General features: G+C 27.3%; 1 protein-coding gene and 1 long non-coding RNA gene across 3 annotated transcripts in view; one reads left to right on the top strand and one right to left on the bottom strand.

Annotated features, from left to right (window-relative positions):
• Positions 1-25806, top strand: part of LOC107455980 (cell adhesion molecule Dscam1-like) — a 428665-nt gene that overhangs the window by 236600 nt on the left and 166259 nt on the right. Inside the window, exons 15-18 of the mRNA XM_071184630.1 lie at positions 2403-2534; positions 6635-6802; positions 16779-16849; positions 18473-18710. Coding sequence (XP_071040731.1) covers positions 2403-2534; positions 6635-6802; positions 16779-16849; positions 18473-18710 — 609 coding nt within the window. The remainder of the gene's footprint in view (positions 1-2402; positions 2535-6634; positions 6803-16778; positions 16850-18472; positions 18711-25806) is intronic.
• LOC139426318 (uncharacterized) overlaps positions 12173-25806 on the bottom strand; it is a 68697-nt gene continuing 55063 nt past the window's right edge. For both annotated transcript variants that reach the window (XR_011637558.1, XR_011637559.1), the window contains one exon: positions 12173-12358. This is a non-coding gene — a long non-coding RNA (uncharacterized lncRNA). The remainder of the gene's footprint in view (positions 12359-25806) is intronic.

Genomic DNA, 25806 nt, shown 5'->3' with positions numbered 1-25806 from the left:
GGGAATTAGAAACGATAATTATTATTAAATAAAGTTGAAACATTTCTTTAAAAATTAAAAGCAAATTAAGAAATTTAAATTACTGTCTTCTTATTTAAAACCTCATTACTTTCTTTGTTTACAATTTTTTTTAAAAGGACATTTTTTAATTGTATACAAAATGCAATAAGTGCATCACTCACTTAAATTATATTAAATTTATATTTATTTTAAGAAAATAATTTTAAAAAAAAGATAAAATGCTTATTAAATAAGCTATAAAATTTAGGCTGATTATTCAGAAACGATAATTACCATTTGATAAACTCTAACATTTCTTTTTAAGTTCTAGAATTGAGTAAAAAGATTAAAATATTATTCTTTTCAAAAAGCTTCATTAGTTTCTTTGTTTGTAATGCAGCAAAAAGGACATTTTTAAATGATATACGAGCTTAAGTCACTGAAAAATCCACACCTTGGATAAAATTAGAAAATAATTTTTGAAAAAAACTAAAACTGTTACTTAATAAAATACAAAATTTAGGCTGATAATACAGAGAGGATAATTATCATTTAATAAATTCCAACATTTCTTAACATTTCAAGTTGAAAAGCTTTGTTTTTAAGAACTAAAATATAGTATTCTTCCTAAGGCATCATTAGTTTCTTTGTGTATAATACAACAAGAAGAACATTAATTTAAGCTCAGATTACTGGGAGAACAGTAATTTGAGGCAGAAGAATAAATATCATTTGCTTCCTTCAACATCTAGAAAAGTTCAGGAAACTTCTGTACAGAAAGGAGAATTTTTACCAAATTAATAGATTTGTTCAAGAAAGGCAATTACGCTTGAAGACGGAATGCTTACCTTTGTGTTTTGTTCTTCTGAGGAGAATTTCTCTAGTAGACAATTTTGTAAAGTTATTTTCTTATTATAGAAATGGCAACATTTTAGTTTTGGGAGAAGTAAATTGAAATTTTAAATGAAATACTATGAATTTATAAAAAAAATATCCTTGAAGATTTTATTAATTATATTTCTTAAAATTCTTGCTAATTATCTTGTAATAAAATTTTAATAAATAATTAATAAAAAGAAGATATATAACAGAACATCAATGGCTTACTTTCTTACTTCAGAAATAGCAATATTTCAGCCTTAAAGAAAGCCAATTGTAATTGAATTTATTTTTGAACTATTCCCCTAAATAAATATTCAATTTATTACAATGGTATAAATGAAATCGAAGAATTTAATTAGACATTTTTTTAAGCCACATAACAAAACTAAAATTCGCTGCAAGCATTGTTATTTGAATGGATTAATTTACTTTAAGTAAAAGGCAATTTTATTTCCTGAATGCAACTTTATATATGAAATAAATGTATTGATTTGCAATATATTTAATAAATATGCATAAATACTTATTATAATGTCATACTGATAATCGTTCAATTTTCAATTTTAAGTTCATATTTATAAAATTACAAATTTCTATGTCATCACAATTTTTAATATCCCTTCACTTCTTAAAAAAAATTAAGGTATATTAATATTTCTTAATATTTATGATTTTGTTTCATTACTGAGACATATTTGAACAAGCTGATAGCTTCTAGAGTAATTTTTAAAATGTGTATTAATAATATATGTTTCCAAGTTCACAATTTCAAATATATGAAATCAACTTTTAACCATAATAACGGTATTTTAAACCTCAATATCGAATAAATTTGATGCAATCTTAATAAAGTGTTCAATAGAAGTGTTTCCTGCTTAAATTGAACCATATTAATGGATTAACCGTTTCATTCGTACGATATCTTTGTTGACTTTTATACCACATGAAGGTAATGGCAAATTTGAAAAACATAGTGTAATTTGTTAACATGTTATTAACTAACAGTTTAATTAGTTAAAACATAGTTTAACAACTCCCCAAAATTTCTATTTGTATATAACTGTACTCATACTGCATTACTGGAACTTACGTTTTTAAATAAACTTATGATTTCTATAAAATTTTATATTGTGTTTAACCCTCTGAGCGTCAGTCCTGGCTTTTTCCGAACTTTCCTGCAAGCTTCCTTGCATCAAAAAAACAGGTTTCTCCTATGTAATTCAATGAGAGAGTTATGTGTAGCAATTAAATTTTTATACTATTTTACCCAGGGTCTTAGCACTTAGAGGGTTAAAGTAGTGTTTAGGCTTAATATGTATTATATAAATATTAGTATGCATTATATAAAAATTCGAAAAATATAGTTATAAAATAATGCACACAAAAAATTTGGTAAAATAATAATTTTTTATGTAACACTGTTTTGTAATAAACGAAAATCAGGTTCATTTATTTTTAATTACTAATTATATTTCTACATAAAAATAAGTAATTAATCCATTTTATTTCATACACTTTAGAACGCCCTGACAGTCCCAGAAACTTGGAAATAAAAGAGTTAACAAGCAGAACTGTAACTTTAACTTGGGTGCAACCATACAGTGGAAATTTACCTTTAACACGATATATTGTGCAATTAAAGAGACAGGATGGTAAGTACAGTTTTTTTGCTGGTTAGGAAGTTGGATGGAACAATTATATAAATCCCTACTTTTGTTGTAATCTTTAATAATTCAATTTAATGTAACTAAATTCCAATGTGTTCTTTGAAACGTAAAAACTATTTTACAATTCTATTTTATACGAAATTACTTTATTTTTAGCAGCTATTTTTAGACAGTTTTCAATTTAAAATTTTAAACTTAACTGAACATTTTTCAGTGCATAAAATTAGTACTTTTACTCTGTTGATTATATTAATTAGAAAAGGATGATTAACAATGTAAATAGGGAAAGTCTACTTTTATTTTATACACATTGATTATCGTATTAATTCCTATTGCTGACTACCACTGTTTTATATTATTGTTCTACACCACACTGAATTGTATTACATAGTATTGTGTTACTTGCATTATAACTTGCATTACTTGCATTATATTGCATTGTAACCCTTCGATACTATTGTACTTTAAAATCTGTGTTTTACTAATAATGAGAAAAGGTGATCTTTTAGGGAAACTTAACAAAAAAAAATTTAAATCAGTACCTCTTAACTGTTTTCAAACTTTTTTTCATTTGATTGTCAAGCACTCGGAATAAATAAATCAGAAAGTTTATTTTAATATTTAAACAGTTAAAAATTTTCAAAGCATAAGTAATCAAATAGTACTTTAAGGAAACTCTAAAAATGCCTGTGGAATTGTATCATGTATCATTAAATCACAATACATTGCATACTTCTTAGTGTATTGTAGTATTACTTAATCTTATTTCAAATTGTCTTAGAAAACTAGTTAATCTTTTTATCAAGGAATGACTCAAACAGAAGCTATTGATGTCTTAAGAGACAAGCTCCGCTTTGAAAATCGTGAAAGTTTTCAAAATGTTCTTTGAAAAGCAATTTAGGCAATCAGAAATCTCAACAACATCTCAATGTTGAACTAATTTTTTGAAATTGCGGTAGAGAGGAGATGTATCTTGAAAATGATTCACTTGTCATGAAATGACCTTAAAAACACAAAATTAATTTAATCTAAAAATTACTTTATATACGCTATATTTTAGTATCATTAAAAAGTTTTAGCAATATTAAAAAAATATAATCGAGAGAGCCTCTGTTTTCTGATTTAATTTCATATCCAAATTGTTATTTAAAAAAATTACTATCTCCACAAATTTAATAATCAGCATATTTTTGCTTAATTGTAATTATTATTTTTTTATATTGATCGTTATATTGATAACTATACTCTGTTCTAATTAACAATGCAGTATTGTAGTTCCTCATGAGTTCACCCTATAAACTTGTGTGTCGTATGGGTGTGACGGAATTCGAATTCTTGACCATAGATGGCGCCACTGGAAAACAAGAAAATTCACCCCCGCCCCCCTCTGCCTTAATGGCCGACGGCAACGACAACAAGTATAGAAAATACACTGGGAAGCTTTTATATACGCTTTATTTTAGTATCATTAAAAATTTTAAAAAATCTTTAAAAAATACAATCGAGATAGCCTCTGTTTTCCGATTTAATTTCACTTCCAAATTAATATTTAAAGTAATCACTACTTCAACAAATTTAATAATCAGCATATTTTTACTTAATTATTAAATGTTTTTTTGATATTGATCTTGTGTTCTTATTAACAATGCAGTATTGTTGTTCCTCATGCATTTAGGAAAACATTTGTTAGCAATACGAAATATAGATATTAATATACAAAACAAAATTGCTTTCATTAATTATGATTAATACTATAACAATTATTACTATAAAGCTTATTTTCTCCGTGATTCCAAATACTTTGTTTTAAATTTCCATAATTATTCTATACAATAAATTCCTTTAAGAAAGAGGATTTTACATGTCAATACTGTATTATTTTGAAAGGATTAATATTCAAATAAGGTCTAATGCTTATTTAATTACGCAAACTATCTTCTATCTTATTTGTTGTAATTATTAGAGACATATTTTTTATTAATAGATAAAGCCATTTAATATAAGAATAAAGGCATAAGTAAAAATTTCCTTTGTCATTAATCTTGAAAACAATGATAGAAAAATGCATAAATATTTTCCAGACATAACAATACAATCGGCAATGGATTTTGTGTTATATGTTACAATTGTAAAAATATTACATTAGTTATATCATAATTTTATTTGATAATATTCTCCTTTGTTCAACAATTAAAAGAATTAATTTTAATTCAATTTAGAATTTGAAGGTGGCTTAATCTATTTCACTGCTTTAAAAAAATAAAGTTGAAATTTCTATTATTAGTACCATTTATTGCATCATTATTTATAAATTGTAATTAGTTTTTATTTAATTATTAAGTAAATTTAATGTTTACTAATTAGGTTGTTCTACAAATGCAAAGAAAATTATTTTATCCATCATGGTTTCACAGCTATCTAAATTTAATTAACACTTTCGATCAAAGTATTCGATTATTAAGAACATATACATTACGTTAAAATTACCGGCAACAGTGTATCCATTCAATTAACGTAAAGTTTACGGTAAAAAAACACTTTTTATCTTTACGGATTTGAAATCGTTCGAAACTAATACTTTTAAAAAATGCAAATCTATACGGTTTTTAACCACTTACAATTATCATATTTTCAAAACCGTAAAAGGATATTTAACTGAACATTGAGGCTAGGCTTTTCGTTAGGTAATAGGTGCAGGAGATAGGTTGTGGTTTAGTTGTGTTTTATCAAATAAAACGTGAAATGTTGTTTAATTAAACTATCTGGCTGTTTAACCTGTCTTAAGGTATGGAAATGCTAGACTTTTTGTGTTAAGAAGCTTTATGATACTACCATATATGTGGTATTAACAGTATGGTATTCTAATAGTCCAGGGTCACAAACCAGAGAGTGTAGCACACTGGAGGTGTTGAAGGAAATGATTGCGGTGTTAATGCTCGGACTCAAACTCCCGTTCTGTCGATAATGAGATTGAGAGATATAGTTTGTTATAATATGTCCTCTATACGTATATATGCAAGATGTTGAGGAGATAAGAGGCCAAAAATATGAAAGAAAACATGTATCTGTCCCCTTGGTTATAGTATGTACCAAGCTGCAAGTAACTAAGTGACTTCATTAGATGGGCCTAGAGGGTGCAATAAAATTCTGAATGTTTAACCATATTAAGTGAAAGCTGTTAATAAACGGTTTTTCCTCTTAGTTTACAGTTTGAATGCCATTTTATTTACAGTTATTTGGCCATTTTGTCTGAATATGGTAAAATAAAAATTAAATAAATTGTTATATACGATTGTCTGCGAGAAATTTTTAACAGTGAAATTATCTGTTACATTATGCATCAGAGTTCTATTTAAATATTAAAAATTCCAAATTATTTCATTTCAAAATTGATTTAATGAATAATACATAAGATGAAATTTACTTTTGGAAATATTAATTTTAGAACAAAAAATCAAGTATTTCAAAATTTAATCATTATTTATCCTTCAATCAAATATTTACTATATAAAAGATTTACTACATAAAAGCTATTAAAAAAAATTACACTCTTTAAAGAAAACTAAAGAAAAAAAATTAATTAGGAAAAGTTAGTAAGTTTCCAATTTTTAAAGACACTTTTTTTTACAAATAATAATTTTTTAATTATTATTTGTAAATAATTATAATTATAATTAATTTCTTTACGGAATGCAATGTTCAAAGCAATAACTCATATTCAAAACATGAACTTCTTTTATCTCTAGAGATATAAAGTATTCTATCACACACAAATATTACATCGAGATTATTTCGTCGATTATTATTTCAATATGACTTTATTCATTTTAGCATTTCATATTAGCTTTTAATTTTATTCATTTTAGTTTGTATTTATGGACACAATACCGGAAATTTAAAAGCTAGAAACAATTGATATTCACCATGATTTATTACTATTCACGACAGCAAACTTATCCTAATACATTTATTATTGCGAATATTTTAAAATATATAATGAAGTAATCATCATTTCCATTGTTAATTCATTAATACATTTAATGTCATAAAATTTTTGGCACTTATTATGAATTTATTTCCTTTAGAGCAGTGGCTTGAGCAAACGAAAAGTATGACAGTTCCGGTTACAGAAACAAGTACAGTTCTCGGTGATCTTCTACCTGTTACCACGTACAATATGAGGATAATCGCTGAAAATTTATTAGGCCAGAGTAAATCCAGTGAACCAATAACAGTTACCACTAAAGAAGAAGGTAAGAACCATACATCCAAGAAGTATCATGTATATTAAAATTAATTTTAAAAAGCTATATTTGTTTTTACAATTTGATATCAAACTATTAATTTTTATAAAATAATAATTTTTATTAACAATTATGTAGTACATAGAATATATTCAGAAAACTAAAATTAGTAACGAAACAATAGCTGAAAATGTTTCTGGGTACCGATACCATTCAATATAAGAACAAATTAGAAAAATAATATAAAGCCCAACTCTTTTTACACGTTTTTCTTCTTCATGTTATGATTGTTTATGAGTTTATCATAAATTCATAATATGTAGTTTTAATCAAACCCAATCCAAAACTCATATCCACTGTGCATTATCCCCTTCCTTCTCGCTCCCCTGAAAACGACAGGGTGAGGTTTCGCCCTCTTTTTCTCGCTCCCGTGATATTGACGGGCTGGAGTGTTCAGTAGTAACATGCCAATAAGAATAGAACTAATTCATTTCTTTTGACCGGGAAACGTTTTATTTCTCATTTTTCACACCAGATGGCAGTACCAGAATACTTTTAAGGTAATTGTAGATAGTTAGTTTGTTTTAAACTAGATGTCAGTACTAATCAAATGCGTAATTCAAATACAAAAGCTAAGGAAAAAAACAGGCACTTTTCTTAAAGTTTTCTTGAAAATTAACCGATCGTTAAGGGGTTGAACAGATATTTTTATATCCATAAATGGCTCCTCTATTTATTTTTTCCTCAATCGTAACGGCGTAGTATTCTTTCTCATTATAGTATTATGTATAGTATTCTTTCTCATTAAGTTTTTTATAGCCGTCGTTGAACTGCCGACCCAATTTTAAGTTTTTGACAACTGATTTTCAACTCTGCAATTTTAAACCGAATCCAGAAAAAAAGGGAACTCCTAGATTGGGAGAAGCTTGCCTTCGTGGAGGACTTTTTGAGCAACTAATGCACTTTTGCGTTACGTGGTGGAAAAAAAAGCAACACGAAAGCATCCTGCGATTAGCCTGGTGGCAAGGGGACTTTATCCCATGATTCATCTACTACATCATTCATCCATTCATCATACATACATTCATCATACATACATTCATCATACATACATCATCATACATTCATCTACTTTACGTGAGCACTGTGGTCGATGCGAGCTTGGGGCAGAATTCTTAACGACCAGTTATCACTGGGACTCGTACCTGGGTCACTTAATTGGGAGTTGAGTTTTCTCTCCTCTAAGCCACCACGGTTCTTCTTGATTTGTTTAAATGGAAAATTGCAAAAGTTAAGCTCCATATTTCTTCTCACGTTCATGAAAAATCATGAAACATGATAAAATGGGACCAATCATAATCAATGAACGGAACCAATCAATATAAAACAGGACCACTCAAACTTACGACACTTGCCATAATTTCTGACAAATTGCCAGAAGGAAAAAAAAACTAAGGGATATTTTTGAAAAATGTTCATACTAAAAGGTAAATAATCTAGTGTATTAAGGGCAACGAAAATACAGTTGGATATTGATATTAGGCCTCATTTCTAAAAACATTTTTATTTTGTTAACTAATTTCAAGTTCAACTTTTTTTAAGCATCTTTAATGTAATGAAAACTGTTAAATATATTATATATACATTCAGTAAACTCAATGCATAGACATTTTTCAAAGTACATTAAGCAACTATTTCATTTCACACATGACTTTCCATACCATCAATTATTTTCCTAGTCGTAATGTCATCAAATATCTAAAAGGAAAACCGTGTATTTTACTCTCTATGTATTTTCATGTAACACACACATTTCTTAAGATTACCACCTCTCAATCTTACGACACTGGACATATTTGGGGCACATTATATAAAAAGGCATATTTTCACGTAATACTTTGTATAAGTTTTATCAACATTAAAAAAGTAACTAAGGCATCACATGCATTTAAAGGTCGTAAAACGCAGTCAGGTGTTGATGTTATGAATTAATTTTTAAAGCGTTTTTATACGAACTTCAAGTCTAATACTTATTATGCAATGAAGACATTTAAATACATTATATATGTACTACATGCCTTTAGGAATGAATTCAAGATATAAAAAAAAATATTAGACGCATTAGGCATCTATTTCTCTTCCCAAAAAACTTTTACTCCCTTAATTTATTTAATTATTTCTCTGGTGTCATTGCATATTACTTTTTTCCGTTTTCGAAAGGGAAAACTGTGTAGTTTATTCTCCATATTTCATGACAAGTTCATGAAAATTGACCTAATGGCACCACACTGAAAAAAAATACGGTAGAAACTACCCATATGGTAAAATTTACCATGTTTCTAAATATGCTCGGCAATTTTTACGGAAGCGGTATGGTAATGATTTCTGTAAAAATAATAATAAAATATGATTTTATAATATTAGCTGATAAAATTTGTAAATGTGGGAAAATTTGGTAATTTTATCATGATATTTTATAGCAGTGTTCCTCTACCTTTTTATCGCCACGTACTGGTCAACATTTGATACTTTTACCTCTGCCTGTTGTGGGAGGGGGACATTGATTGTTTAGATTTTAGATTTTTTTAAATCTGTAATTTTACTTTAATTGTATTTTAAAATGCCCACAAAATAAAATACGAAAACATACTTGGCGTTGGTGCTGCTTTAGGAGGCATCTATAAGCTCGAAGCTAACCTCTTGTCCATGGAAAGTCGTACGATCCGAAAGAAATACACCACAATAAATAAAATGGAAATAATTTAACGTTCCTTGGGCTGTTTGGTATCATTTGACCGGCAGCCTGAGGGTTGGAAGTCACCCCCTTTGAGCTTGGCATAAAAACCATTTGTGTGATTAAATTTACTCTTCAGTTTTTTAATTTTTACTAAATATGATAAGAATTATAATTTTGAAAACCAGAATTGCCGGTAAATTGCTTCTTTATGAACGAAAAAATTACAATATGAATCCTTTAAATACCATACATTTTGGTTTTATTGTTCAAAAAGTTGGCTTTTTTTCAATGGAAAAAAATAAATTAAATAATAAATAAAAATTTCGTTACCTGTTCTGTAATTTTAACATAATTTTTTTCTCCTTGTAATCTTTACTGTCACTCAAATTTACGGAGCGAGACATATTGGTGACACATTATATAAAATTTCATGCTCCCAATTTTTTTTTAAAAAAAATTGGATTAACATAAAAAGTAACAAAGTTTATTATATTTAGGGACTTTAAAAAAACACACTGAGAATCGATATTAAAAATAATTTCAGAAGCGTCTCTGTAACATAATTTCATAATTTCAAATCTAACAATTTTCATGCTTTGAAAAATCCATCATAAATCCACTTAAATCCACCACGTACCGTTTCAATTAAACTCAATTCCAAGGTACATAAAACAACCATTTATATTTACAAATAACTTTTCCTTCCATTAATTATTTCTTCACTCGTAATGTCATACCATATTTCTTCTACGGTTATCTAAAAGAAAAACTGTGTCTTTTATTCTCCAGGTATTTTCATGACACATTTTTTAAGGTTACCACCACCCAAACTTACGACAATAGACATATCTTACTATATATAGAATTCTAATGATGGTGTCGCAGTTTTCCATTGTTGTCAGTGCATTTTTATTGACCAGAAAATCACGTGGTGTGATCCAGTTTTTCCTCATTCGTCTCCTTATTGTTTTGGTTGTAGTCAGCATAAAATTAATAAAAGTCATGCTTTTCTATAAATATTTTTGAATCCCTAACTTAAAGTTATTTTCCTGTACTGCTATTATTACGCTTTTAATTCAAGAGTTTAAAACTAAGAGAATTGCTGTTTTTTTATTAGTATTATAATGTAAATCTGCCTTACATTTTAAGATAAAGTTATTTAGAAAGGTGGTCTAACAATTATTATTTTTGAGCAAATAACATTAATATACTGTTATAAATTACAGTTAAAGAGATCTGTTAAATGATTTAGAACTTAAGGATCAGCTTCATGCACAATGAGATGCAGGCAAAAAAAAAAGTATTTAATATATCCTACCGTTTGGTAAGTGAAAATATTAAATTAAGGATGTGAACTCATCAAATTTGTTTCAACAATATAACGTTATAACAACATAAATGTTATTTAAAAAAATGATTACTTAGAAAAATCACTTCTGTTTACCAATAGATCTAAATATCTAATATATATAATTCTCTTACGTGGCTCCCAAATTTTGGCTGTATTTCTTTTCCGCCGGTGGCAACGTTTGCTTTGTTTTGCTTACGCTACTATTTCTGTTACACGGCGAATCGACCCATGATTGCCGCTAAAAATGTCACATGCCAAATCTATCTGAGGTGACTCAACATATAGCGCTTTTAAAAACGGAAACTGAAATAACCAGAGAGCATCAGCTGCGGCAATCTCATACTATTAAGCTAGGCAGAAGTGAGTAGTCTTTGTCGATAGATCTCTATTTTAGTATTTTGTCGAAAGCGCTTTTTTTCGCGAATTTATATATGACGAATTTTGATTTATATCACGAATTATACTATAGCACATTTCTAATAGGTTTAACGAATTACATGTCATTTATTTGAATTCAAATTTATTTTAATGACTCAGTATTTACTAAAAAGATGTAATTTTTTTACATGGATTTGAATGATTGTTTTGAATTCTTAGAATTTTGTGCATTTGCAATGTACCTAAGTTAGTAGCGAGCGAAGATCTTGGTATGCGAATCAAACCATATAAGATTGCGTAGCAATTTTCGGGGGTTGGCGAGCGTTAGCGAGCAGGGTGCACAGCCCACTAGTAAGATATATTATATGAAATAAGTACGTTTTCGTGCTTTTTTTCTTCAAAAGTTTTATCAACATTAAAAAACAATTGAGTTATCATAAGCATTTAGAGGTCTTAAAGCATTTATTTTAGGAATTGATTTTAAAAGCATTTTGTAAATTAATTTCTAATCTAACAAAGCAGTGAATTCATTTAGATTAGATATATGCTATGTACCGTTTCAAGTAAGCACAATATGAATAAAGATTTAAATATTTGTCCAGAGAAAATATCACTGAATATTACTATTATTATTATCTAAAAGGAAAACCGTGTAATTTATTCTCCATATTTTTACGGCATGTTTTTGAAAAGTGACAAAATGGTACCAATCTCTACAGTAACTAAAATTTACGACACGTGACATATTGGTGACACATTATATAAAAAGTAATTTTCAAAAATTCTATTTTAAAAATATGGAATAACATTAGGCGTAACAAAGTTATATCTTGTATTTAGGGGAACAAAAAACAAGTCGAGTATCAATTTTAAAAATAATTTCAAAAACAAATTTAAAAAATAATTTCCAATCTAACAATTTTCATGCTTCCTTTATGCTCTGAAAACTTTAAATACATCATAAATACACCATGTATGCCGTTCCAATTAAACTCAACTCCAATGTATATTAAACAACCATTTCTATTCATAAATAACTTTTCCTTCCATTAATTATTTCTCCAGTCATAGTGCCATCGCATATTTCTTCTTCAGTTACCTAAAAGGAAAACCATGTTATTTATTTTCTATATCTAATATCGTACTTTCATGAAAATTGACAAACTGGCTCCAATATTTACTGTCGCACAATTTACGACATGTGACTGATTGGTGACACTATATATAAAAAATCATATTCCAAAATTTATTTTTTTTAAAAAAAAAAACAAAACTGAATTAACATTAATAACATAGTTGGGGCACTAAGAACAATTGGAGCATTAATATTAAAAATAATTTCAGAAACAACTCTGTAAAATAATTACAAATCTAACAATTTTCATGAATTTTTTATACTCTGAAAAATTTAAATACATCCAAAATCCACCCCGTGTCGTTTCAATTAAACTCAATTCCAAGGTACATTAAACAACCATTTCTATTCACAAATGACTTTTCCTTCCATTAATTATTTCTCCAGTCGTAATGTCACCGCATATTTCTTCTTCGGTTATCTAAAAGGAAAACCGTGTAATTTACACTGCATATTTTCATGTCACGTTTATGAGAAGTGACAAAGCGGGACCAATCTTAAGAATACCGCCACTCAAATTTACGACACTCGACATATTTTGACACTGCTTCATTTTTTACCATGCGTTTCCTTACGCCGAGTGAACGTAATAAAAAATGCCTTTAAAGGAAAGAAACATACGCTTGGGCCTCACTCTCTATAAAGTTCAAGATCATCAATTCTCTTCTTTTCCATTATCCTCTTTCCTTCTGCCGTCTTCTCTCGAGACTTCATTATCCCAAGTTCGATATTCCTATCAGAAATTCCAGTGACTTTTATCGCGCTAGAACGAAGAACGCGACTTTTACCTTAACGCACGAGAAACACCCTGTTACGGTGGAAAAAAAAGTCGCCTTTAGAGTTTTATAGAATTTCTATTCCTTGGGTTTATTATGCGCCTAGAGAGGAAATTCTAAGATCGTCTTTGTAATCGCTTTTTAAAAATTTTTGCATTTAGCAACTTTTCTTGTGACGAATGAAATGTATATTTGCTGCGAAAGCACTTTTTTTAAATAAGTCTGGAAAGATGTTTGAGTTTGGAAAATATTTTTATTTTTACAGCTTTTACGTGTTGCTCTCTTTTATCTGCGTTTTTCAAGTGCTCAAAAACAGTATTAAGCGTAATCCAGACAGTTTTTTTTTTTAAAAAACATTTGCGAGAATATCCGTTTGATCTTTTCTGTTTATCTTTTTTGCATTTGATAGAGAATATTCAAAAAATCGATATTCTTCTGAAATTTGAAACAAGTCGACATTTTATAAAAGTCGATTTTGCTTTTTAACTATAAAACTGATAAAGCAGCAAAAATTATTTCTAGTTTTAATATAATTTGTTTTATTATTATTTGCCTATAATATAGATTTTATAGAGAATTTTAAAAAGTATTTAAATATATTCCATTTATGATTTTTCTTTCAAATGTATATAACTTTCAAACAAACGTTTTAATGTTTCGACACCTGCCTTTTTGGTCCATGAATTGTCAGATCGTTATGCGAAATGTTTCTACGAGTTAATCATAATTATTAACCCCAAAAATACAGACTTTTTTTGACTTTTTAATAAGGATTCTAAAAATATATTTTAAGGACGGTTGAATATATTTTGTGAAACAAACACCAATAAAAATATATTTTATGAAGAACTAATCACTTTTTTAATGTGTCTTAAGCAAACAAAAGTGATTATTATACTTAATTTTGCACTATATTACTTTGAGTGCTTATTAATTTTCTTCCTTTTCTGCGTGGGTGGAATTTACAGTTAAATTTCTTTCAAGCAGAATTTTACGCCAAATTTCTACCAAAAGAAATGCAGAACTAATTTAAATTTTGTCCACTATTGCTATAGTCAAAGTACTTAAATTTAGATTGCAGCTTTGTGCTAATACACATTTACATTTAAACATTTTGCGCAAAATTTGTAGTTACCATCATTTTTTATGTTGAGGTACACTGACATTTTTTGTAGAGTGTGTAGTCAAATTTTTTATTTGCATTTTCACTCTTACAGTTTCATTTATTTATTCATTCATTCTTCTCTAATTTGTTTACTGACAACACATATTTTCATGTGTGTTAAAATCAATTCATGGCTTTGTTGCAGAAACATCTCGTTTAAAATATAAGCATATTTTTAGTAATATATATTTACGCTAATTCCTTTAAACAAATTAAATTTTGTCAATTTTTTGCTCGACAACTACAGTTCTGTACTTTATAATATTATTAATTTACACTAACACCAAACAGGGTGATGTAATACCAATTTGTTTTATAAAGTGAACAAGATGCACTTGTTTCTAAATGGTGCAAGGAAAATTTATATTTATTTTATACTCAACCGAAATTATGGTCATTTTCTGATTTGCTGCAATGAAGTGGTGGAAAACAGTAAAAGGAAAATTTTAAAAATTATTTTTTTTAGGTTAGTCTAAAAAAGATTTTTTTTGCCAAAGTTTTTCTTTTTACACGGAGTAAGATGTGGTGTCAATTTTTCTCTTCTTTTTTTAAAGTTTTCTTTCACGTTGTCATACAATATAGGGTAAACTAACCAGTGTAGGAACACTTAAACTTCGCTTGCCTTTTAAAAAATCATATTAATTTCAAAATCCGTAATTTTAGTTAAATGACATTATCAACATATTTGTTGCTAATTGCAAATTATGTTGAACTTATTTAATATTGTTTTAAAGTTTTGGAGGTTCCAATAACAAGTAGTAAGAAAACCAAGTGAAGGAACAGCTCTTACCAGCGAAGGAACACGAAATTTCTCAGTAAAGTAACACTTAATTTTGGTTAATTTTTAATACTACTTATGAATTTTTTAGCCATACAAATATTTAAAAAGAAGCCTATTCCTGAAATTATAACATATAAATACTTGGAAAATGTTAACTTTTTTTTGTAATCACGAATTGAAAATTAAAGTGTCAACATATTAACACATACTGTTCATTCACTGGGAAATCTATGACCAGTAAAGGAACATGCCTGTTCCCTCACTGGTTAGAAGTTGTTCTTCATATTTTTAACATACTTTTGATGTGGAGCATCACTAAAGGTACAAGGAAATTAAAGTTTACCTTTTATTTTCATTAACTTAGAAAAAAACCCAGTAAAGGAACACTTGTTCCTTCACTGGTTTTTCATCCCCTTATCTCAGTACTTTATTATGCTATGATGCTTAAAAAAATAAAACATAACTCCAATAACTATATTTTGAATTCCCTTTATCACAGTGAGAAAAATAAAACTATTACAGCATGCAATTAATTCCACTTCAAACATATAAATACAAACACTCACCTTATAATTTTTTCAAAAAAACAAGGTGTTGCAGAGATAATAACAAATTCAAAAATTTTTCCAGAGAAGTCTATTTGATCAGGTAATCCAAAACATTGCTAGATGACTTCCTATTGTTTGGCAGTGCTATTGCTACCAATCAATTTATAGAAAAACTTTCAACTTCTTATATTTAATCAATATATATGAAATGTTCCTTCACTGGGTAGTGTTCCTTCACTGGTTGGTTTACCCTATACTGCCACAAAATTTATGCGTTGAAATATGTACGATGTATATTTTTAGCTATGTAATAAGGAAAATTATATTTTAATTTTTAAATATCTGTGAACTGTATTAACTATTTTTACGATATTTAACTTCAATCTGTTTCGGTTTTGTTTTGTCTAGTTCAAAACCATATTAACATTCTCTCTGCTCTGTGATTATATTTGATTGACAAAGCTAATTTTATTTTAGTAAAAAATGAACCTGAATTTTTGGTTCTTGCTTTATAATGCATTGTAAAAGTAACTTTACAGATTTTTATGCTCATCATATTTTGCTAGAATTATAAATTTGAGTGTAATTGAATAATAAACATGCTGGCGTCTACTTTACAAAGAAATAGTGTAAAAGAATTTGTTTCACTTGGTGTGAAGTAGTTACTTCATTTTGAAAGGTGGGGGTGCGAAGTAGAGTTGCCATCACTTTTTTTGTTGCTAAAATACCTGAAATTTCTTTACATTGCAGAGTTTACTCGATATTGTTGCTAACTAAAAACAAATTATTTTATTAACAGTTAAAAATATCTAATATATTTCATTTAATACGATTGTTTTACCTTTTAATATTTTAAAAAAGAACGTAAAATTGAAATAGAATTTTATATTTTTAGAGTAAGTATAAAATAATGAAAAATGATCCTGCAACAATATTGTTGAAATAATTTTTATCGTGTATTTTCTTTATTATATTTTAGTACTGAATAATAATAATAATAATTTGATTTTGAAAAGTGTTTTTGTGGCCTGTATTGTTCATCTTTGAAACGTGACTATAAGCACAATTATGCATAAAAAAGTTTTTTTTACCAAGAATTTCTTTTTAATTCTAGCACCAGCTGCTCCACCTTCTGACATCCGAGCGGAACCATTAAGTTCGACATCCATAAAAGTCTCATGGATGGTAATATATTTTTAGTACAAGCTAAATATTTAATTTATTCTACATTCAAAACATATTTTGCTTTTTACATTTATAAAATACCAATCTTTTGCTCCATTTTTTTTTAAAGAAAATCAGTCAATCGAACGAATAATCATAAATTTCTTTTCAAATATTTTAACTCTGTAACAGTTTGGATGTCGAAAAAGAATAATTTCGGCACATTCGATGCTTGAATAGCTTAGTTTTTTCTTTAGTTGTAATGTTTATAATTTTTTGTGGATAACTACTCATATTTTTGTTAATTTTTCGTTTTTCATGCATAAAATTATAAGAAAAACGGTTTAAATTGGAGGAACGAAAGAAGATTAGCTTTATGAAGTTTTGTTTAATTCATACATTTTCATTCTAATTCTCGGTTAAATGACTGTGATGCCATAGAAGGCATTACATATTTCCCTGCTTTCAAAATTTCTTTAATTTCATAAACTTAATTTTTTAATCATTTTTAATTCAATTTAAATTAAATTAAACCAATTATTTAATTTCTTTTACATTTTATAAAAAGCAAATAATAAAATGTTATTCTTTTCTTAGCAATCAGTACAAAGGCTAACTTTAAAATTTAATGCAAATGTATAACTCATTTATTCACTATTGCGACTAAATCGAACATTAAAATCTATTATTATAGGGCTATATTGTTCTCACGGTCCTTTTTGCAATTTAGCTATAGCCGTATTTCAAATTTAATACTTATTACGCGGGGATAACTTTGTTTTTTGGCTATTTTCTCCTCCGATTAATCACCAAGTACGGATCTCTTCTCATGCTCCTAACTGTCCGTTTTGAGCAATTCAATTACTTTTGATTTTAAATTCTTGGCGTAAGAGCTGGGGGATTTTGGCCCCCCAGTCGGACTGTTATTGAAATTTACTGGAAAAATATTTCATCATGTTCGAGGATGAATCTCTTAATCTCCCTCATAGGCTCCCTAACTAAGTTATTTCGTTTAATTGTATAACGGCTATTTTTACTTAAATAAAGTCATTATTATTTTGATACATTAGTGGACTATAAATTTTTCACAACTGCAATGTGAATATGTAAATACTATAATTTTCCATCATAAAAAAAGAAATGGAATAACTCCACCATATAGACCTTTGCTAATCAGGTTTGAAATATTAGATTTTATGGTAGAAGCACCCAAAATCCTGGTACTTTATACCCCAACTTGATTCGGAATTTTCAACAAATTATCTAAACCTATCTGCTATATACTGAGTGACAACAGCATACAATCAGCTTATGGGTTCTGTATTTGATATGGCCATCATAAAATACAACTCTACGAAACACCATAATAACGATGATCCCTTGTTCGGGTTCTCTCTCGAGAACTATGATGCAATCTTCCTTGTTTGAGGGCTAACTAGGCTCATTAATAATGATTATTAGCTTATTAATTAGTACCCAAAAATGAAATGAGAGTAATATTGCATATTTAATTGCCAATATTCTATATTTCACATATTGTAGGGAAATAGCAAACGATGCATTATATTATGGTGTAATGGTTAACGAACTGATTATTATAAGTCGTTCTTAAAGATAATATAAGTCATTCTTATTTTCTTGTAGGCACCCCCGAAAGAATTGAGAAGAGGTTCAATCACCGGTTATTATTTGGGGTATAAAGTTCTTCGGTCATCAGACACATATACATACAAAACACTGGAATCGAGTGGTGACGTGCGTGAAGAATATCACCTCACAAATCTTCGGAGGTTTACTCAGTACGTAATCAGATTACAGGCTTACAATAAAGTTGGAAGTGGTCCACACTCAGAAGACATAACAGTGCAAACACTAGAATATGGTAAGAACAGTTTATCGGATTTACTCTCTTAAAAATAAGTTAATCTTTTAGTGTATCAAAGTTAATCAACGATGTATTTGATTTACTATGCTTACTGCTACTGCATCGTTTATAAGAATTGTATTCAAGTAATCTAAGAAAATATCATTCTACTGTGGATTCGGTACTAGTGTAGTACCGAAGAGCTATTAAAGGCTAAAATAATAGCAATTTAAGTGCGAATTATTAAAGGCTAAAATAATAGCAATTTAGACTAGGTCTTAATGTGGTCTTTTATGTGTGTTCAACTGTACTATCGCAATCAATCTAAAATAAAATAATCTAAAACTAAAGTGCAATTAAAGTTAAACAAGACCTGCAAATGACAATTCACTCAGGGGATAACTAGTAGTGCAAAATTCGTAGCTAATGTTTATAAAAAGATTGGAAAAATTCATGTTTTGTGTGCTATTAAGATTAAAATAATAAGACACTTAAAAGACTTACTGGGTTGGAAAAATTCAAAATTGAAAACTGGAACACGTTTGGCAGTATTTGGATAACTACTTGAAAATTGTAATTATGAGTATTTCATATGATATTCATTTTCGGTTTATTAAAAATAATTACAAACTTAAATTCTCACACTCGTTACACTCTTTAGAACAGTAAGTACATTTTTTTTTATGCTGCAGTACTTTTACCATTTTAGTATAATCATATATTGCTTATTTCAACGAGCAAAAATCAGTTTGCTTTAATTTTATTGACATTTTTAAAGAAATACCAAAATATTAGAAGTAAGAGGATTTTTTTTTTACCTGCTAGCCAATTTCTTTGAAAAGATCATATTATCTACCAAACGTTATTGTACACATTGTAAAATTGCGATTTCTTATTTATATATCCCATTTTCTTATTTATGTAAAATTATTATTTTTTTATAATATATTATCTAGCAAATGTTATGAAGCTTTAGATTTTTCGATTTCACTTTTTTCCCCCGGTACTGAATTTCTTTGAATACCCTATATTATGAAGAAAATGTATGATCCGTCGGATTTTTTGGTTTAATTGGTGTGGTTTTCTTGAGCAAAAGTGTCAAAATCCAAATCTTAAGCCAATTACAGTATTAATGAGTTCGTTTTCACCCTCATCCATTAAAAAATTAGGAAAATGAAAAATTTAACGTTGTAATCGTTTTAAAACAAATTTACAAGTTCCATAAATGGAGAAAATAATCGAAAGTCAGATAAATAAAAGGTGAAACGATATATTTGTATATTTATAAGAAACTGGTGCACATCCCTAAATCACAATGCACAAATATAACAAAGGAATAGGCAGGAGGGCATTGCAATAGCAGAATGTTGTTAGAAATCCAATTAAAACTATTATGCATTCAATAATTTTAACTATAAAAAGCAAGATTTTTATTGTTATCACGGAGTAGCGCCAAACATCTATTTTTTAATATAGTTTATAGAAATATTTTCGGACTAATTTCGATGCACATTGTTTGTATAATTGTCAATTTTTACACATCTAGTCATAATAATATGTCTAAATAATTTCAATAATTGAAATGTCTAAATAATTTCAATAATTGCTTTTCAAAAGAAAAACGAAATTAAAATCCCCCCCCCCCCCAAAAAAAAAAAAAAAAAATTATCCTTTTTGAGGGACGAATGGTCGTATTAATTTATCTTAAACAAAAATTTAGTCAGTTTTCGTTTTTCAATTTACTTTTTTATTTTTCATTAGCTTTCAAATCAGTTACATAGATGGCAGCACCATAAAATAATTTTTTTTTGGAGTTACATACAATAATTGGAATAATTTAGATTTTATGATAATTTAGATTTGGTAAATTTATATTGTATGATAATTTAGACTCGGTAAATTTAGATTTTTATCTTACTTTCCATAAACNAATATCACCTCACAAATCTTCGGAGGTTTACTCAGTACGTAATCAGATTACAGGCTTACAATAAAGTTGGAAGTGGTCCACACTCAGAAGACATAACAGTGCAAACACTAGAATATGGTGAGAAAGTTTATCGGATTTACTCTCTTAAAAATAAGTTAATATTTTAGTGTAATCAACGAGGTATATGATTTACTAAGCTTACTGCTACTGCATCGTTTATAAGAATTGTATTCAAGTAATCTAATAAAATATCATTCTACTGTGGATTCGGTACTAGTGTAAAATAATAGCAATTTAAACTAGGAGTGCAATTAATGTGGTCTTCTATGTGTGTCTAACTGCACTATCGCAATCAATCTAAAACAAAATAATCTAAAACGAAAGTGCAATTAAAGAAGAAAAAAAAGACCTGCAAATGACAATTCACTCAGGTGATAACTAGTAGTGCAAAATTCCTAGCTGATGTTTATAAAAAGATTGGAAAAAATTCATGTTTTGTGTTCTATTAAGATCAAAATAATAAGACACTTAAATGACCTACTGGGTCGGGAAAATTCACAATTGAAAACTGGAGTTCGTTCGGCAGTATTTAGATAACTACTTGAATAATTGTAATTATACGTATTTCATATGATATTCATTTTTGGTTTATTAAAAATAATTACAAACTTAAATTTAACTCTCAAATAATTTACACTCTTTGGAACAGTAAGTACATTTTTTTTTTATGCTGTAGTACTTTTATCAGTTTAGTATAATCATATATATTGTTTATTTCAACGAGCAAAAATCAGTAAAATTATTCTCTATGCTTCAATTTTATTGACATTTTTAACGAAATACCACAATATAATAGAAATAATAGGATTTTTTTTTTTACCTGCTAGCCAATTTCTTTGAAAAGATCATATTATCTACCAAATGTTGTGGTACACATTGTAATATTCTGAATTCTTATTTATATATCCCGCTTTCTTATTTATGTAAAATTATTATTTTTTTATAATATATTATCTAGCATATGTTATGACGCTTCAGATTTTCTGATTTCACTTTTTTCCCTCGTTACTCAATTTCTTTGAATACTCTATATTATGAAGAAAATGTATGATCTGTCGGTCGGATATTCCGAATTAATTGGTGCGGTCCTCTTGTGCAATAGTGCCAAAATCAAACAATCAGTGCAATTTCACTCTCATCCATTAAAAAATTACAAAAATGAAACATTTATCGTTGTAATCGTTGTAAAATATTCAAATATTATAGTTCTATAAATGGAGAAAATATTCGAAAGTCAGATAAATAAAAGGTGAAACGATATATTTGTATATTTATATGTAAGATTATTCACATTCATGATTCACAATGCATAAATATCACAAAGGAATAGGCTGAAAGGCATTACAATAGCAGAATGTTGTTAGAAATCCAATTAAAACTATTACGCATTCAATAATTTTAACTATAAAAAGTAAGATTTTTATTGTTATCACGGAGTAGCTCTAAACATCTATTTTTTAATATAGTTTATAGAAATATTTTCGGTGAAATTTCGATGCACATTGTTTGTATAATTATCAATTTTTACACATCGAGTCATAATAATATGTCTAAATAATTTCAATAATTAAAAAAAAAAAAATCCGCTTCTCAAAAGAAAAACGANCCCCCCCCCAAAAAAAAAATAATAATTTATCCTTTTTGAGGGACGAACGGTCCTATTAATTTATCTTAAACAAAAATTTAGTCTTTCGTTTTTCAATTTACTTTTTTATTTTTTCATTAGCTTTTAAATAAGGTACATAGATGGCAGCACCATAAAATAAATTTTTTTGGAGTTACTTACAATAATTAGAATAATTTAGATATTATGATAATTTAGATTTGGTAAATTTATATTTTATGATAATTTAGACTCGGTAAATTTAGATTTCTATCTTACTTTCTATAAACATTGTAAATGAAGCTAAGTTTAAGAAAAATAATAAAGGAATTCTTGTAAATATTTCATATATTATAAAATAATTCAAGCTTCTTCAAATTACTTTTATTTTCTTCCGTTTATTTACATTTGAAACTTTCGTTTGATTTATTATTTTCACATTCAGGTGTTACAACTTACACTACATTAGAGCAATGGATGCATGCGAAGTAATTTATATTTACATTCTTTTAAATACCTCTTTTAAATTAATTATATTTAATGTATTACTTGTAGTTTTCTTGTGTGAGTTAAATATTTATATGAAAACAATTTATTATTTATTTTGTCTTCTCTAATTAAAGGTTACTAAATAAACTTTGAAGGAAAAAAAAAAACCTGCTGTTAAAGTGAGCAGCAGTTCGTTTTTGAAATATGTTTTTAAAGCTCTATTTTTAACATACTCATTCAACTAAGATTAGATAATGATAAAAATTAATACAAAATATAATTATTCTTTTTAAAAATTTTGAAAATTAGTTATCATATTAACTAGTTTTGAAAACTTCTAAAGAAGGATCTACTTTTTTTTTCTTATTTTTTTAAATTTCCTTTTAAATTTTCAAGAATGAAAAGTTTTTACTATAAAATATTAATTCTTTCAGATTTAATATTCAAATCGTACTTATTCCAAAGCAAACTAAATATTTTTCAGGATTCTGATTGAATTTCAACCGATTAAAAATAGAAAAAGAAAAAAGAAATAAAAACTGAAAATATTCTATATTCTCTTTTTATATAAATTTAAGAATTATCTTAATAGGTTAAAGATTAATATTATTTCACCTTCATTTAAGAAAATCGGTTTGATTAAAATATTTAACTCTTCACACCACCTTCTTTTCAATAAAAAAGATTTATATTTGTTTGTATACAAAAATAGAGAGGGCAGCACCAAAATTAAATTATCTTACTTAAATTTGCTAAGAGATGGCAGCACCACAAAGTTTAGTCCCAGTAAGTATGACCAAAAGCCTTTCATATTTATTAAATATTTTATTTTTAAAAGCTCGTTTAATAATAAATAAGAAATGCATAATCTTTTTGTTCTTTAAAGAATGAGAAATAAACTAGTATCGATTAAATTCCTTCTAATTAGGAAAATATATTTTTTTTCAAATTTAATATAAAATTAAATTATTAAAATAATAATTAAAATAAACAAAATAATTTGATTTTTTTTCTTTTTGCTTAGATTCTCTTATTTGACTTTGTTTTAATTTTTGCGGCACTGCAATATTTTAGAAAAATAATATTTCGGTTATAACTAATCTAAGGAGGGTTTTAGACGCTACATTGAATGAATCATTTTTCTTATATTTGTGGTTCTTTGATATCACTTAATGTGTTGTAAACTTTTTATTAGTATAACTTTAATTTTAAATCATATTGTGTAATTTAACACTTTAGTTAAGTGTGAAAACGAAAAGAAAATTGAAGATCTAATTAAATATTGAACTATGGAAAAATGTGTAAAAAAAAAATCCATGTGTCAAAATCAATTGTAAAGCAAATTCGAGAACATTTGAACTACTATGTAAAATAAATATTATAATTTAAAAAATTTATCGCTTTATAAGTAATTCAAAAACAATACATTTTGAATTTATGAGACACTTTCGATTTCAATTGCCTATTTTAATTTAAATTAAATAACTATGAACAATATGTAAGGATATTTTTTGAAGATTGTTAATTAAATAATAATAACAATTTCTAAACTAATGATATGATAAACTAAATAATAACAATAATAATAACACAAGAAAAACTTTACAAGGAAACAAGAAATTATAGTAGAAGTAGTGCTGCCATCTTTCTAATTTAATAAACTTCATTCCATTCCTTTTTATAAATTTCTTTCATGAATTTCATTAATTTCTTTTCCTGGTAAATAAGAAACTTTTAACTCCTCCTTCTTATTTACTAAATATTATTTTTTTTTGAAGAACATAAATTATGCCTCATTTTACTACAAGTTATACATATTTGCTGCTCAATTTAAATAAAAATGGTTCTCATTGCGGATTATAATTTTTTTTTCCTAAAATTTAAGCAGCGTCTAATCAGATGATATTAAGCAAAAGATAAATTTTTAATAGTTATTTAACATTTTTTTTTCAGTCAAGAGATATCGATTATATGAGCTATAATATATATAGCTTTCTTATGAGCTATAATATATGTAGTTTTAATGAAAAAATCCCAAACTTTGATAAAATAAATAAATAAATAAATAAAATTAAAAAAAAAAAGAATAAGAACAGTGAAACTTCAAAATGTCATGTTTTAAAATTTTCTTATCTAAGCAGTATTCGACTGATAACATTCAAATTCAGATTTAAGTCAATTAAAATTGTATTAAAGTTAAAAAAGCATTTTTATTCCTTACAAATTTGAAATCCCTTGAACAAAAATTTTACTTATATTAAAAACAAAAGTAACAATAATAATAGATGCACAGGTTCATACTATTCTCTAGTTCTTAATCCTGAGAATATTTAGGTCATTCTCAACAAAGTCGAGCCATCTTAGCTGGTGTCTTCCCGGATTAGTTTTTTCCATGGGTTTTGTCAAAAAAACTTTCTTTCAGCATCAATTTTCATGCATTCTTGCCAGATGACCAGCCCATTTCTTTCGATGGATTTTGATAGATTTTACAACATCAATTTGTTTAAAAACCTTGTTGAGCTCTAAATTATTTCTTCTTCTCCATGAACTGTTTTCCTGGTATGCTTCACAAGATTATTTTCTCAAAAGTTCCCAGGTCATGATAGATCTTATAATAAGACTCTTGCTAAAAAGCAGTTTAGTTCTCGTTATAAAGAAGTCGGATTTCTGAAATTTCTTCAGGCCATGAAATTGATTTGAAATTGTAATTCTTTTGTATATTTCAGGAGTAATAAGAATTGTTGTTATTTATTATTCTCACGCTTGAATAGGTTAAACTGTTAACCTTTTCAATTCTATAAGTTTCACTTTATGAGTGGGTAGTTTGCGAATCGAACTTTAGACAATAATTTTGTTTCAATTTCGTTTACTGACTAATTCTTCTTGTATTTTGTGCCGAAACCTTGAATGTCTGTTAAAGAACCTTAAATTCCGAACCAATTTGCAAACGTCATCCGCATAGATGAGAATATGAACTGAGTTGAAAAATAGTTTCCCTACTATTGTTTAAGATGTACATATGATTATGATCC

Source organism: Parasteatoda tepidariorum, chromosome 8, assembly GCF_043381705.1.
Source record: "Parasteatoda tepidariorum isolate YZ-2023 chromosome 8, CAS_Ptep_4.0, whole genome shotgun sequence".
NCBI classification, from domain to species: Eukaryota; Metazoa; Arthropoda; class Arachnida; order Araneae; family Theridiidae; genus Parasteatoda; species Parasteatoda tepidariorum.
Note: the sequence above shows the minus strand (reverse complement) of the source record. Positions and strands in the feature narration are given on the sequence as shown.